At 37.6% G+C, this 13,754-nt stretch overlaps 1 protein-coding gene across 1 annotated transcript in view; it reads right to left on the bottom strand.

Annotated features, from left to right (window-relative positions):
• The window catches only part of LOC117400726 (probable serine carboxypeptidase CPVL), a 35,350-nt gene extending 23,380 nt beyond the window's left edge, over positions 1-11,970 (bottom strand). The window contains exons 1-7 of the mRNA XM_034920715.2: positions 11,964-11,970; positions 4,704-4,762; positions 2,921-3,000; positions 2,756-2,822; positions 1,773-1,895; positions 1,360-1,491; positions 42-140 (exon numbers count right to left, since the gene is read on the bottom strand). Coding sequence (XP_034776606.2) covers positions 42-140; positions 1,360-1,491; positions 1,773-1,895; positions 2,756-2,822; positions 2,921-3,000; positions 4,704-4,762; positions 11,964-11,970 — 567 coding nt within the window. The remainder of the gene's footprint in view (positions 1-41; positions 141-1,359; positions 1,492-1,772; positions 1,896-2,755; positions 2,823-2,920; positions 3,001-4,703; positions 4,763-11,963) is intronic.
• Positions 11,971-13,754: the final 1,784 nt, after the last annotated feature.

Below are 13,754 nucleotides of genomic sequence, written 5' to 3'. Positions count from 1 at the left end.
AATCTTGATTTTAAATGGAAAGATGATAAACCCGTATTTACCTGACACTGAAGAAAACTGAAGTAGTTTGTACAGCCTGTAACATTCTGATAAAAAGAAGGGTATAGAATTGTGTCTCCATTAAGCAAGACATCAAAAACCTGGAAAACAACAAACGAAAATTAAAGAATTAAAAGATACCATTTTACAGAGTGCAATGAAGACAATAAAAACTTTTTTTAGGTTATAGTTGATTGAAAATCTGTTTCCCAGTATTTTGCAAGGCAGAGGAAGTAACAAATTGGAACCATATGTTGTTTGAAAGCTTTTCCCAATACAACAGCCTTCTCATGGATGTAAAACTTTTTGATGAACCAAAAAACTAATCAATACACTTGAAAATACCCACACAGATAAAGAAATACATTTATTACACTTGAATATCCTATAATACCTTTTTAGTTTACCTTTATATAGCATGATAAAATCATGTAAGATGGTAAAACACAGGTAAAATATACACATACTCTAACTTAGGCAGTGGAGAGTGAAGCAGCAAGGAAGGAGTAACATTGTGTGGCTCTCAAAGCAGCCATCAATTTGTCTGATGATACCTTGTGGCACTGTTGGCCTGCATGTACCCTCAGACGTATTGTATTGGTCATCACTATGCTGCGATCGAAAATTGAATATACTTTACAGTGGGTAGATTAGATTTTGGCTTGCCATGTGCACTAACTGTAGAGTCGGGAAAAGCATGGTAAACTGCAGAAATTAATGTGCAAATTTAACATTATATAATGGTAAAAGGGATGGTTATGTTTGACCATTACGATCTACAAAGGACACTCAGACTTGTAGACTATGGGAACTGTTTAAGTGTTGGTTGAGAAGCTGTAATCAGTGCGCCAGTTTATACAAGCAGACTTCACAGCTGCAGTAGGTTAATTATCAGTACCACACATGCATATGTTTAAGACTTTTCTTAACCCTGGAAAGTCTGTATTTAAAATACATTTGTATCAGCTGACTCACCTGGCAACATAAAGGTTAAATAAAGAAATATAAGCATTTTTGTCATATAATCATAAAACAAAAAAAGACATTGATAAAGATGAACCACTTGTTTTTTTATCTAGCATCTCATTTTCAAAGTACAATTGAGATATATTACTATCCCCATACACTTAGGAAGGATTTGTTCACCAAACTTTTTCTGAAGCTTTTTTTCTGTTGTATTCATTGTCCAAGAACCAGCCTTAAACCTTGTGGAAAACCTCTCTGAATAAACCACCCTCCCCCCTTAAATCCCCAGGCTGCTCTTTTCTCTACTCAGATGGTTTAGATTTTAAGGCCATGGTAGAGCCCTCTGGTGCATACTTCAAAGGCTTCGACCCATTTCTTCTGCTGGATGTAGTTCACTACCAAATCAGCTTGCTGTTGAACAAACTGTTTCTGCTTCTCATCCACTATGCCACTCTGGTACATGAACTCCGCGTAGCCACCGAACATCTGCCCAGCATACACATTGAACAAAGAAAAATAAAGTAAAATAGGTTAGCCTTCAAAATTAAAATAACAAACAAACATCTCACAATCATGACTTCAAATCAACTTAAAAAAAAAACAAACAAAAAATCATTTTAAATCCAATAACCAGATGACCATAGCATGTGGTAGGCATTAGTAATCAAAAGCCATTCGGACGTTTTCCAAGAAAGGACTTCCTTTTATCATGATAAGTCTATAACACAAAATATGCATTTGTCCTAATTAGAAGAAAAAGCACCTACCACTTCAGGATCACAGAGGCCGTCTCCAATTGCAACCCCCTTGAAGCTGATCTTGACTTTAGAAGAGGGATTGTTCTTGTGGATGTAGTAACCAATAGCAGGAACATACTTCCCAGCATAAGAAGAAAAAGCATTGCTTTTGATATGTAGTCACTGTAACTGGGTCAAGAAAATAAGTTACTCCTTGATGACTGATCACTAAAGTCTAAAGCGGTTGATCTCCACCTTGTATATCAAAAGCTGGTTCTTGCAGACTCACTGGGGAGGCTATTCTGTAATAGGAAGACAAAAAAGCCTTTTCCACCACACAAGACAGATATGATGCAAATTCAATAGCAAATCAAATGTTTTTGTTATTAGTTTTTTGTTTAAGATCTGATTATGTTTACAGTTTATTTATTTTGGTAGCTTCCCAGAAATCACATGGAAGTCAATACAGAAAGACAAAAGGAGAACTGTAGGTATGTCCTTCCGAAAAACTTGAATGTGGTGCGGCTACAAAAGCAAAAAGCTATCAATCTTTTGTAAAAACAAAGGTAGGTCTGCTAACTAGATTCAAACAGTCAGTACAACATATCATATATGTTTATGGCAAGCCTTTAAGTTAATTGTCAGGGGGGGGTTTTGGGGGGGGGGGGGGGTTCACATCAACAATTAAAGTTGATAGTTCAAATAAGCAATTTTTCGTCAAATTGGTATATCGACATAGGAAAACCTCTAAGTATGACTAGCTGCTGTAAATAACCATACTTCATTTTATTGCAGGAGCATTGATAAGTTTACAGGTCTAACAATGTTATGGTTTTATGTAGCTGAAAAAGATATTGCAAGTACAGTAGTAGGAATAATGAAAAAATCTAACTGCTCCACTGAAACGGAAACTGAAACATGATTAAGATTATTCTACATGGTATGAGGAAGTGAGTTACAAATGTGATTAAAATCCCTTGTATATATAGTTCATTATAACAGTAGATAGTCACCTCTCCTGTAGCATAGAATTCATTGTTCTGGTACTCTGAGAATATCTGAAAGAACTGGGTAAGTGTACTGTGGGAACAGAAACACAGCATTAGGGACAGTTTTACATTTACACAGCACATGAATGCGTGTCTAAAACACTGATAGAAATGCATGTAGTTTCTAACCTGTACAAGTCTCTCCCCACATCATCCTGATTGCGAGCAAATCCCTTGTCATCATCATTGAAACTAAATCCAGTGCCAACCTTAATGAAAAGAGTGTCACAAATGTTCACACAAAGTAAGGCATTTTCATCTCAATATAATACTGTACATATTATATTCAAATATACAACATGATAACTCTTAATAATGTAAGCCTGTATGATGTTGTTTTTTGTTATTGTATTTAGTTAGAGTTGAGCTATTTAGATCAACCTCTGCTAAGATCATTAGGACAAACCCCTACATTTCAATAACTATCACAATAGGGTTACAATTGTGGTATCACTTTGAAATACTCCAGGATGAAATATATGGGTGTACAGAACAAAATTAAATCCAACCTATATTCTTTTAAGCTCAGGATCATACATTTTATTTGTAGTGTGTAGAACAGCTCTGTAGCCTGTACGTAATAAACATCTGACATCTTAACATCTGAGGAAAGCAAACATTTTGAACTATGGTATCAGAGATCCTACCAGTTGAACTTATGTCAGGCAAATTCTCTGCTAGGGCAATATTTCAGTATATTGAAGTACCCGAGCGCCATTTGTCATATGCTTGTGATAAGGTCTGAAGGAAGTACTCCCTAGCACGAAGTATATTATGTACCTTCAACAGAGGTCAGAGTTCAGGTATTTCCATTCCCAGTGGGATGCAACATTGACATGTGATGTCAGACAGAAACCTACAGAAGTGTATGAGTATGCCCCTTGAGCTGGGTAGGTAGTTAAACAAGGTTAAACTAAAACAGCTGTGAATGCTTTAGAAAATGATTTAAACAAATTCCAGACCTAAAAATATACATCAGTTATTAAAAAGAAAGCATCGTTAACATAATTGTTCTGGTAAAACATCTTTTTTTTTTAATGTCAAAGAAACACCACATTTTCAAGTTACAACACTAAAAATAAACCCTTCCTATATGATGGAGTGTTCATTATGTATTCATTTCTATTTTTGAAACTTTTGAAAAACATGGGAGCACAGTAATTCTCATTTTGTGCCCCCCCTCCTCCATAGTATTGTATGTGGTATAAAATCCTCAATATTATTTCTCATTATACAAGTTCCTCCACCCTACGCTGTGCTTCACATGAAATCAGTCCAGTTCAAACGCATTGTAATCAGATTGTTTTAGATGCTGTATATCAAGATACAGCAAACACAAATGCTTTAAAAGTGTCTCCTGATCTGTGATTTATTGTGTGACCTTCTAAACAATCTGATTTCTTTGTAATTAATTTGATCAAGTCTTGCAAAAAATGCGTAATTCAACATTCAGCACTCTCTCTCTCTCTCTCTCTCTCTCTCTCTCTCTCTCTCTCTCTCTCTCTCTCTCTCAAGAAAGAAAGAAAGAGACTAATGTTGTTTAACCACAAGTCTCGTAAGATTGTGATTTCAGCTGCCCTGACAATGAGGAGAAATTTTCTGTGGACTGCCTACACATCACGTAAAGTGACATATATCATTAATCCATTCCATAGTTTTTTTTGTCTTACTGAAATAATACTTGATACTGTTCCCAAAAAACTCCACAACCATTATAACCTAGCACCAGTTCCACTATAGATTATCCTTGTGCAGAAGTTCATCATTAAATGCTTGAAGCACATCTTAGATAGGGTTAACAGATTAAAAGATCAAAGTGCATGAACTGAACAATAATTTTAAATGGTTGTTCCCATTACTTTTTTTAAGAATACTGTGTATTTTCAGAAGAACTTAAACAAAAATGACATACTGGATTGTCAATGTACAGCACTGAATATTTTGAGGTCCACGGAAACTTCCTTGCACCCACTGCAAACAAAAATACAAGAGCGTTAAATCAATGTGACATTTTAGATAAAAAGAACTGAACCCTAAAAAGGCTATTTGGTTACATTACTGATACAATCATTTTGATATAAATGTCTTTCAAGATCCATATGTTTCATGAGCTGCAATAGTACAGTTAATATAACTTATATAAAACACTGTAAGTTCTGCACTACTGCACTGGCAATATGGAGCAGTTGCACATACATTAGGTGGAGAAGTGAATACAGAATTGCAACTCTGAAAGGGCTATAACTTCAAGTTACTACTCCTCGAGTTAGCTGAAATCAGGGCTCATCTCACAATTCCTTAAATTCCTTGCAATTTAGCCACACACAAAAAGTGAGGTTTGAGGGTACACAATCTCTCTTTTTTTCGAAGTAAACTTGGAACCACCGACAGACAACCAGCTAAGATGGCATGGGTCATCTCAGCTTACTATACACAACATACTAGAAATAAAAACTTGCGACCCCGCACAGTGTTTTAAAAGCAATTCAAATCTATACTCCATTCAAAATCACATTTTACACAGTTTTGGACAATCTACATATTAAGTGTAAACATTTAGTTGAGATGATATCATAGCGGCACTGACCACACAGATATCTGCAGAACCTTTTGTTCTATTTGGTTTGCCTGTCGTCTACCAAATTATGTTTGTTTTTTTTATTATACCAGCAACATAAAATGTTGTCATGCAACATAAAATATATAAGAACATATTCACAAAACATTTGCCACACATTATTTTTTACATACAATTACTCATTTATACAGTTGGGTTTTTACTGGAGCAATCTAGGTTAAGTACCTTGCTCAAGGGTACAGCAGCAATGTCTCCCACCTGGGATTGAACCCACGACCCTCCGGTCAAGAGTCCAGAGCCCTAACCACTACTCCACACTGCTGCCCTTCAAGAGCTTGAATGTTCCCGTTAAACACACCACACATTACTGAACATACAGCACTGGCAAGGACAGTGAGAAGTAGATATGGTGTCTACTAATTAAATCTAAATGACAAAATACAGTAGCTTAGACAGTAATGATAGTCCAGAGGTAAGGGAGCACATACAGTTAACCTGGCCTGCTGCACATTTCTGCAATAAGCTTGTGATATATTTTAATTGTCATCAAGGTACACCACTAGATGGCAGTGTATGCGTGTTTCAGTGCCTGATATTTGAGTTATTTCTCATGGGAGTTGTGCAACACAAATGTTATGTACAGTACAGTGTCATCTCAACCAAAATTGTACACTCTAGATAATTCTACTTACACAACTTGTACTGTCCTGTAAAAGCTTTTACAGACGACTTACCATATACACGTGAATGAACAGTGCTCTTTCTTAGTGATGTGGATCCACACTGAGTAACATACAAGATGTACATAATGCATTACTTTTTAATAAGTGATATTTATTATTCAATAGAACTGGATACGTAGATACATTCTCAGCCTAAGTTAGTTTTGTTTTTTGGTGATATACAATGAGGGAATACTTGGTATGTAACAAGCAATTTGTAGATGTACCTAAAAAAAGTCTACTAATAACTGGTGCCCCCTGGTGGTAAAGAAGAAGTTTTCTCAGGGATTGTTCAATTAATTTGCAGCATTGTGTTTTAGGCAATCCATTAAGCATGGTTTTCAGAAGGAAAGAACAAGGTCATCAATATTTTGAAAAACCGTTTTTCAGCCAATGGCAGCAGAACATTGCTTGTTACCACTTATAAAATCACTTCTAAAGTACACACAGTCTACTTTAATAATCAAAAACAGTGGCAGATCTCAATACAGCTGCCCTAGCACGCACAAACTTGACACAAACTTAACCTAATTTCACTGTATTTTAGTAATATTTAAAATTATAATGTTAATACATATTTTAATAAACCAAACCCCCACTGGATTAAAATAAGGTTGAATACCCCCAGTACATAGATCTGCAACCCTTGAACTAGATTTTGTAATCTATAATAAAAAAATAAATAAAAAAAAATAGACACTGTTCTTATTTTCCACTCTTTGAAAAGCAATCTGATTGTTCTGAACTACTGTACGTTACAAATCAAGGGTCATCAGCATCTAATGGCCCATAGTACATTATTGATTACTGCCCCACATCCTCTCTTCCTTGACTGACTACAGATTAGATATGTTGCCATTCAGGTCACTGCTCATGAAAATTTAGGTCACCAAAATTCATGTGGGGGTTGTCAATGTTTACTTCCAATATATTTCCCAGTTCTCAATTTTATTCCAATGGAACCTAAGTAGGACAGAAAGCCCTTACCTTAGAAGGGAAAAACCAAAAGAACAGGTTGCTATTGTAGGTCTTATTGACTGTGAGATATCCAGAGTAACTCTTCACATTTGCTCCAGGGAGAGGTCCCACCAGACTCAATTCTCTGTCTAAATAAACATAAAAAATATAGTTTAATAAAGCTGGAGCGATGTGCAGGGGTACGCCTGGGTCACATGGTCTAATTCTGCAGTGTGTGTCACAAGGCTCTGAAATTTGTAAATAAGCAACCTTTTAATTGAATATTTTTAGGAGCGTCTCCTTGCCTAGGGAAAACACAAAGGGACAGTTCAGACGTCTCTTTTCTGTTAATGAACACAAGCAATGTAGACTTGAACATTGATCTAACCCCAGAATCGTTTGTTGTGCAACAGCGCCTGCAAATCTCAACTTCAACTTTGACTAAATACAATACATTACTTTACCGACGGCTGGAGCGTAATGAAAACTGTTTGTAAAACTGTTTGGAGATGAATCTATTCAGTTTTTCACCATGAAAAAAGCCCTCATCTTCGCTGATTTTCCCTGCTTCCAAGAAAGGAGTCAGAAACAGGGGCTTTCCTGGGTCAGGCCCTGATGGTGTTGTAACTTTGATACCTTTGAACATTCGGCAGAGAAAACCAGAGCATCCGTAAGGGCAGGACCAAAGAAGCCACCCAGGGCTATCAACCCAAAGAGGATCTGTCTTGTCCACATCCTGAAATGATTTCAGATAGATAGACTGTCATGTCTGGATTTATAAAAACATTAAAGATAATCTTCAAAGCAGTCAGATGTACTGATAACAGAGCCACCTCTTTGATGGACAGACGCAATGCCCTTTGCACAAGTTAAAATGTGCCTCAATTTGTGTGTGTTCGCAAAATTGCACAATTGGTACCAACTAAGGATGTGCATCATAATAATATTAATCATAATACGGGCATATGGGACTGATTACCACACAAATATATATATATATATATATATATATATATATATATATATATATATATATATACACACAGTGCCTTGCATAAGTATTCACCCCCCTTGGACTTTTCCACATTTTGTAGTGTTACAACCTGGAATTAAAATTGATTTAATTGGGAGTTTTACCATTTGATTTACACAACATACTTAACACTTTGAAGGTGCAAAATATTTTTTTATTGTGACACAAAAGTTAATTAAACAAAAAAAAAAAGACATTTGTTGGTTGCATAAGTATTCACCCTCCTGAGTCAATACTTGGTAGTAGCACCTTTGGCAGCAATTTCAGCTGTGAGTCTTTTTGGGTAAGTCTCTACCAGCTTTGCACATCTGGATCCTGCAATTTTTGCCCGTTCTTCTTGGCAAAATTGCTCAAGCTCTGTCAAGTTGGATGGGGACCGTTGGTGAACAGCAATTCTCAAGTCTTGCCACAGATTCTCAATTGGATTGAGGTCTGGGCTTTGACTGGGCCATTCTAAGACATTCAGGTTCTTGTTTTTAAACCACTCCAGTGTAGCTTTGGCTGTGTGTTTAGGGTCATTGTCCTGCTGGAAGGTGAACCTCCGCCCCAGACCCAGGTCTCTTGCAGACTGAAACAGGTTTTCCTCTAAAATTTCCCTGTATTTGGCTCCATCCATCTTGCCCTCAATCCTGACCAGTTTCCCAGTCCCTGCCGATGAAAAGCATCCCCATAACATGATGCTGCCACCACCATGCTTCACCGTGGGAATGGTGTTCTCAGGGTGATGAGCAGTGTTGGCTTTGCGTCACACATAGCGTTTTGCACTGAGGCCAAAAAGTTCAATTTTGGTCTCATCAGACCAGAGGACCTTTTTCCACATGTTTGCTGTGTCTCCCACATGCCTTTTGGCAAAATCCAAATGGGATTTGATATGGGTTTTTTTCAGCAATGGCTTTCTTCTCGCCACTCTTCCATAAAGCCCAGCTTTGTGGAGCGTCCGGGTTATAGTTGTCCCATGGACAGTTTCTCCCATCTCAGCTGTGGATCTCTCCAGCTCCTTCAGTTACCATTGGCCTCTTGGTTGCTTCTCTGACTAATGCTCTCCTTACCTGGTCACTGAGTTTTGGTGGACGGCCTTCTCTAGGCAGAGTCGCGGTTGTGCCATATTCTTTCCATTTTTTAATAATGGATTTAACAGTGCTCCGGGGGATGTTCAAAGTTTGGGATATTTTTTTATAACCCAACCCTGATTGGTGCTTCTCCCGGACTTGTTTTGATAGCTCCTTGGTCTTCATGATGCTGTTTGTTTAGATATGCTCTCTAACAAACTCTGGGGCCTTCCAGAAACAGGTGTGTTTAATCTGAGATCATGTGACACTTTAATTGCACACAGGTGGACTCCATTCAACTAATTATGTGACTTCTGAAGGCAATTGGTTGCACCAGAGCTTATTTAGGGGTGTCACAGCAAAGGGGGTGAATACTTATGAAATCAAGACTTTTCAGGTTTTTATTTGTAAATAATTTTAAAAAATACATAGATTTTTTTCCCCACTTCGACATTATGGACTATTTTGTGTAGATCAGTGACAGAAAATCCTAATTAAATCCATTTTAATTCCAGGTTGTAACACTACAAAATGTGGAAAAGTCCAAGGGGGGTAAATACTTATGCAAGGCACTGTATATACAGTGCCTTGCGAAAGTATTCGGCCCCCTTGAACTTTGCGACCTTTTGCCACATTTCAGGCTTCAAACATAAAGATATGAAATTGTAATTTTTTGTGAAGAATCAACAACAAGTGGGACACAATCATGAAGTGGAACGAAATTTATTGGATATTTCAAACTTTTTTAACAAATAAAAAACTGAAAAATTGGGCGTGCAAAATTATTCAGCCCCTTTACTTTCAGTGCAGCAAACTCTCTCCAGAAGTTCAGTGAGGATCTCTGAATGATCCAATGTTGACCTAAATGACTAATGATGATAAATAGAATCCACCTGTGTGTAATCAAGTCTCCGTATAAATGCACCTGCACTGTGATAGTCTCAGAGGTCCGTTTAAAGCGCAGAGAGCATCATGAAGAACAAGGAACACACCAGGCAGGTCCGAGATACTGTTGTGGAGAAGTTTAAAGCCGGATTTGGATACAAAAAGATTTCCCAAGCTTTAAACATCCCAAGGAGCACTGTGCAAGCGATAATATTGAAATGGAAGGAGTATCAGACCACTGCAAATCTACCAAGATCTGGCCGTCCCTCTAAACTTTCAGCTCATACAAGGAGAAGACTGATCAGAGATGCAGCCAAGAGGCCCATGATCACTCTGGATGAACTGCAGAGATCTACAGCTGAGGTGGGAGACTCTGTCCATAGGACAACAATCAGTCGTATACTGCACAAATCTGGCCTTTATGGAAGAGTGGCAAGAAGAAAGCCATTTCTTAAAGATATCCATAAAAAGTGTTGTTTACAGTTTGCCACAAGCCACCTGGGAGACACACCAAACATGTGGAAGAAGGTGCTCTGGTCAGATGAAACCAAAATCGAACTTTTTGGCAACAATGCAAAACGTTATGTTTGGCGTAAAAGCAACACAGCTCATCACCCTGAACACACCATCCCCACTGTCAAACATGGTGGTGGCAGCATCATGGTTTGGGCCTGCTTTTCTTCAGCAGGGACAGGGAAGATGGTTAAAATTGATGGGAAGATGGATGGAGCCAAATACAGGACCATTCTGGAAGAAAACCTGATGGAGTCTGCAAAAGACCTGAGACTGGGACGGAGATTTGTCTTCCAACAAGACAATGATCCAAAACATAAAGCAAAATCTACAATGGAATGGTTCACAGATAAACATATCCAGGTGTTAGAATGGCCAAGTCAAAGTCCAGACCTGAATCCAATCGAGAATCTGTGGAAAGAACTGAAAACTGCTGTTCACAAATGCTCTCCATCCAACCTCACTGAGCTCGAGCTGTTTTGCAAGGAGGAATGGGCAAAAATTTCAGTCTCTCGATGTGCAAAACTGATAGAGACATACCCCAAGCGACTTACAGCTGTAATCGCAGCAAAAGGTGGCGCTACAAAGTATTAACTTAAGGGGGCTGAATAATTTTGCACGCCCAATTTTTCAGTTTTTTATTTGTTAAAAAAGTTTGAAATATCCAATAAATTTCGTTCCACTTCATGATTGTGTCCCACTTGTTGTTGATTCTTCACAAAAAATTACAGTTTCATATCTTTATGTTTGAAGCCTGAAATGTGGCAAAAGGTCGCAAAGTTCAAGGGGGCCGAATACTTTCGCAAGGCATATATATATATAAACACACACACACACACACACACACACACACACACACACACACACACACACACACACACACACACACACACGATGCTGCTTCATGCTTTTTACAATAACAGATATGAAAGAATATATAGTATCACTGTGTTTCAAAATAATTAAAAAATACATTTGGCAGCTGTAAATCTCAAGGGCAACCAGTCTGATACTACATCAACTTAACATACACACAGAGAGACACAGAGCTGATATTTTTCATGTAAGGATTTAGAAAGTTTAATAATTCCATTGAAGTTTGCCAACTGGAATTCCTATGGGTAACCAGCCTTGACATTTCAAGAAAGCAGATTGTGTCTACATTGTGTGGGTGAGTTAAACCTTTACCTCAGTGGAATCAAACATTCTTCTGTTCTTTGAAGCCACTGGGATTATAAATCAACTTCCATAAGCAATCCAGTATCCTTGTTGATGTTCATTCATATACCAAACACATGTAAATGTTGTAATTTCTCTAAGGGGCAACAGCGACTGTGTGGTTATTATAGGAGGATATTGCTTGTCTCGTGGGAGGAATGCTACTGGGAATGCACTGCTGAACAGAGGACCCTCAGTAGGCCATGGGCATGCCTACCTGTCATCGTCTTTCAGTGTAGCCACTCTCCAGTGGTTATGGAAATAAATTAATCAATTTATTTTTCCTGATGCCTCTGTCAGAGGCCCAATTGCAAAAGCCCAGAAGCAATATTCAATTCTTCACTGGAGCACTATGAAGCAACACTTAATAGGAGTTTACTGGTTAAATATGAGCCTAAAATGATTTAACCTTGCAGAGAACATCAGCTTCCATTCAATGAGGTGTGTAGAGCATGAAAATTAGTTCATGACACATTCCTGTAGGATGCCAGACTGATGTTCATTAACATTCTCCTTTTTCAGTCTGGCGCCTAGTGTTTCTGTGGAGAGAAATGGTGTCCTGCTACATTATTTTATATGATTTGCTCATAGCTCATTTGTAGTTCTTCCACATGAAAACAGGGCAAAGGCTACTGTACACCAGAACAACTAAATCATCCTGTAGTCATATTTTAAGCCATTTCTGACTAGTACAGATTGAATTTGTTCTCACCAACACTAGTTTGCCTTTCAAACAGTAATATCATGACACATTAAGAAAAAATGATAAAAAGTCTTAAGCTTATACACCTGAATCCCTACACCTATGGATCACAAGCACTTCCAAGTACCAATTTTTTTTAAAATAAAATGGCTCAACCATATCCCATATTTCACCAGCTATAATAAAGTGCATGACTATTGATTTGTGATAGTTGTAATTACATGCATGTTAAATTGTGGGCAGTAAATAGTGCTTTACAAGCATAGCACGTACAGTCAACATCAGTATTATTATGAACAAGAGTGCTATGGTGGTAATAACTTGTTTTGTTCACATCAGCAGCTTTTGAAAATGTACACTTTACAAGATGAACAAGGAAGTCCACTGTAAAGCCTGGGACAGACAGACGCGACATGCAAGGCATTTTGCCGCCTGTATCGCTGCCATATTTCATAAAAGGACAGGCAAGTCAGTATTTTATACACCGCCCCTGATAAGCATCCTTCCTGCCTTTTTTATTATTTCTGTAGTTCACTATTATTGTTTACTAAATAAAAGGCTGTAAAAGAATGTATTTTCTAACACTTTAGTAGTAGGCTACTTGCTGTCAGCAATGTGTTGTATGTTTCTTTGCTCAGCTCAGATCGCTCATTTCATACACCTGCATATAGATGACAGAAAAACAACTTGTACAAAGCAAACCAGTGTTTTTATTTAGTAGATTATATGGGGTGCATTACAGCTATGACCAAAAGTTTTGCATTATGCCCTATAGAATTAATGTTACGTTGACATATTGAAATTACATATCGCTTTGTAGTTTCCAAAAATTGAAAAATGTGATACTTCGAAATCTAACATGAAATACTGTGCTACTGTAGTTTCTGGTAGACTTTTGAAATACCATTTTGTAGTTTCTTAGATTGCATGATGTTAAATAAAATATCAAAATTATGTTCATACAGTTTTTTTTTTTTTTTAATTATGTCTGAATCCTAATATTCTACTAGGTGATGCAAAACTTTTGACCATATATGTAAATTATATTCGAGTACATGGCCTACGGTGTGGTACTGACAACTACTGTACCGCGTAGTGCATGTGTCTGGGTGCAGACTAGCGGTGCCACGCCTCGCCTGTCTGTCACGGGCTTCATGCAGACAACAGGAATATACATTCCTGTGCAGGATAATAAGAGTGCTATTAAACTACAATATGTGGGAAGAGGCTTATCTGCTTGATAACATTTCACTGGCACATGTCTATCCTTCATGAGGCTCCAAACTGGCTCTCACTCTTCAGTAC

Source organism: Acipenser ruthenus, chromosome 4, assembly GCF_902713425.1.
Source record: "Acipenser ruthenus chromosome 4, fAciRut3.2 maternal haplotype, whole genome shotgun sequence".
NCBI lineage: Eukaryota > Metazoa > Chordata > Actinopteri > Acipenseriformes > Acipenseridae > Acipenser > Acipenser ruthenus.
The sequence above is the reverse complement of the archived record's forward strand: the minus strand, read 5'-3'. Positions and strand labels throughout refer to the sequence as shown.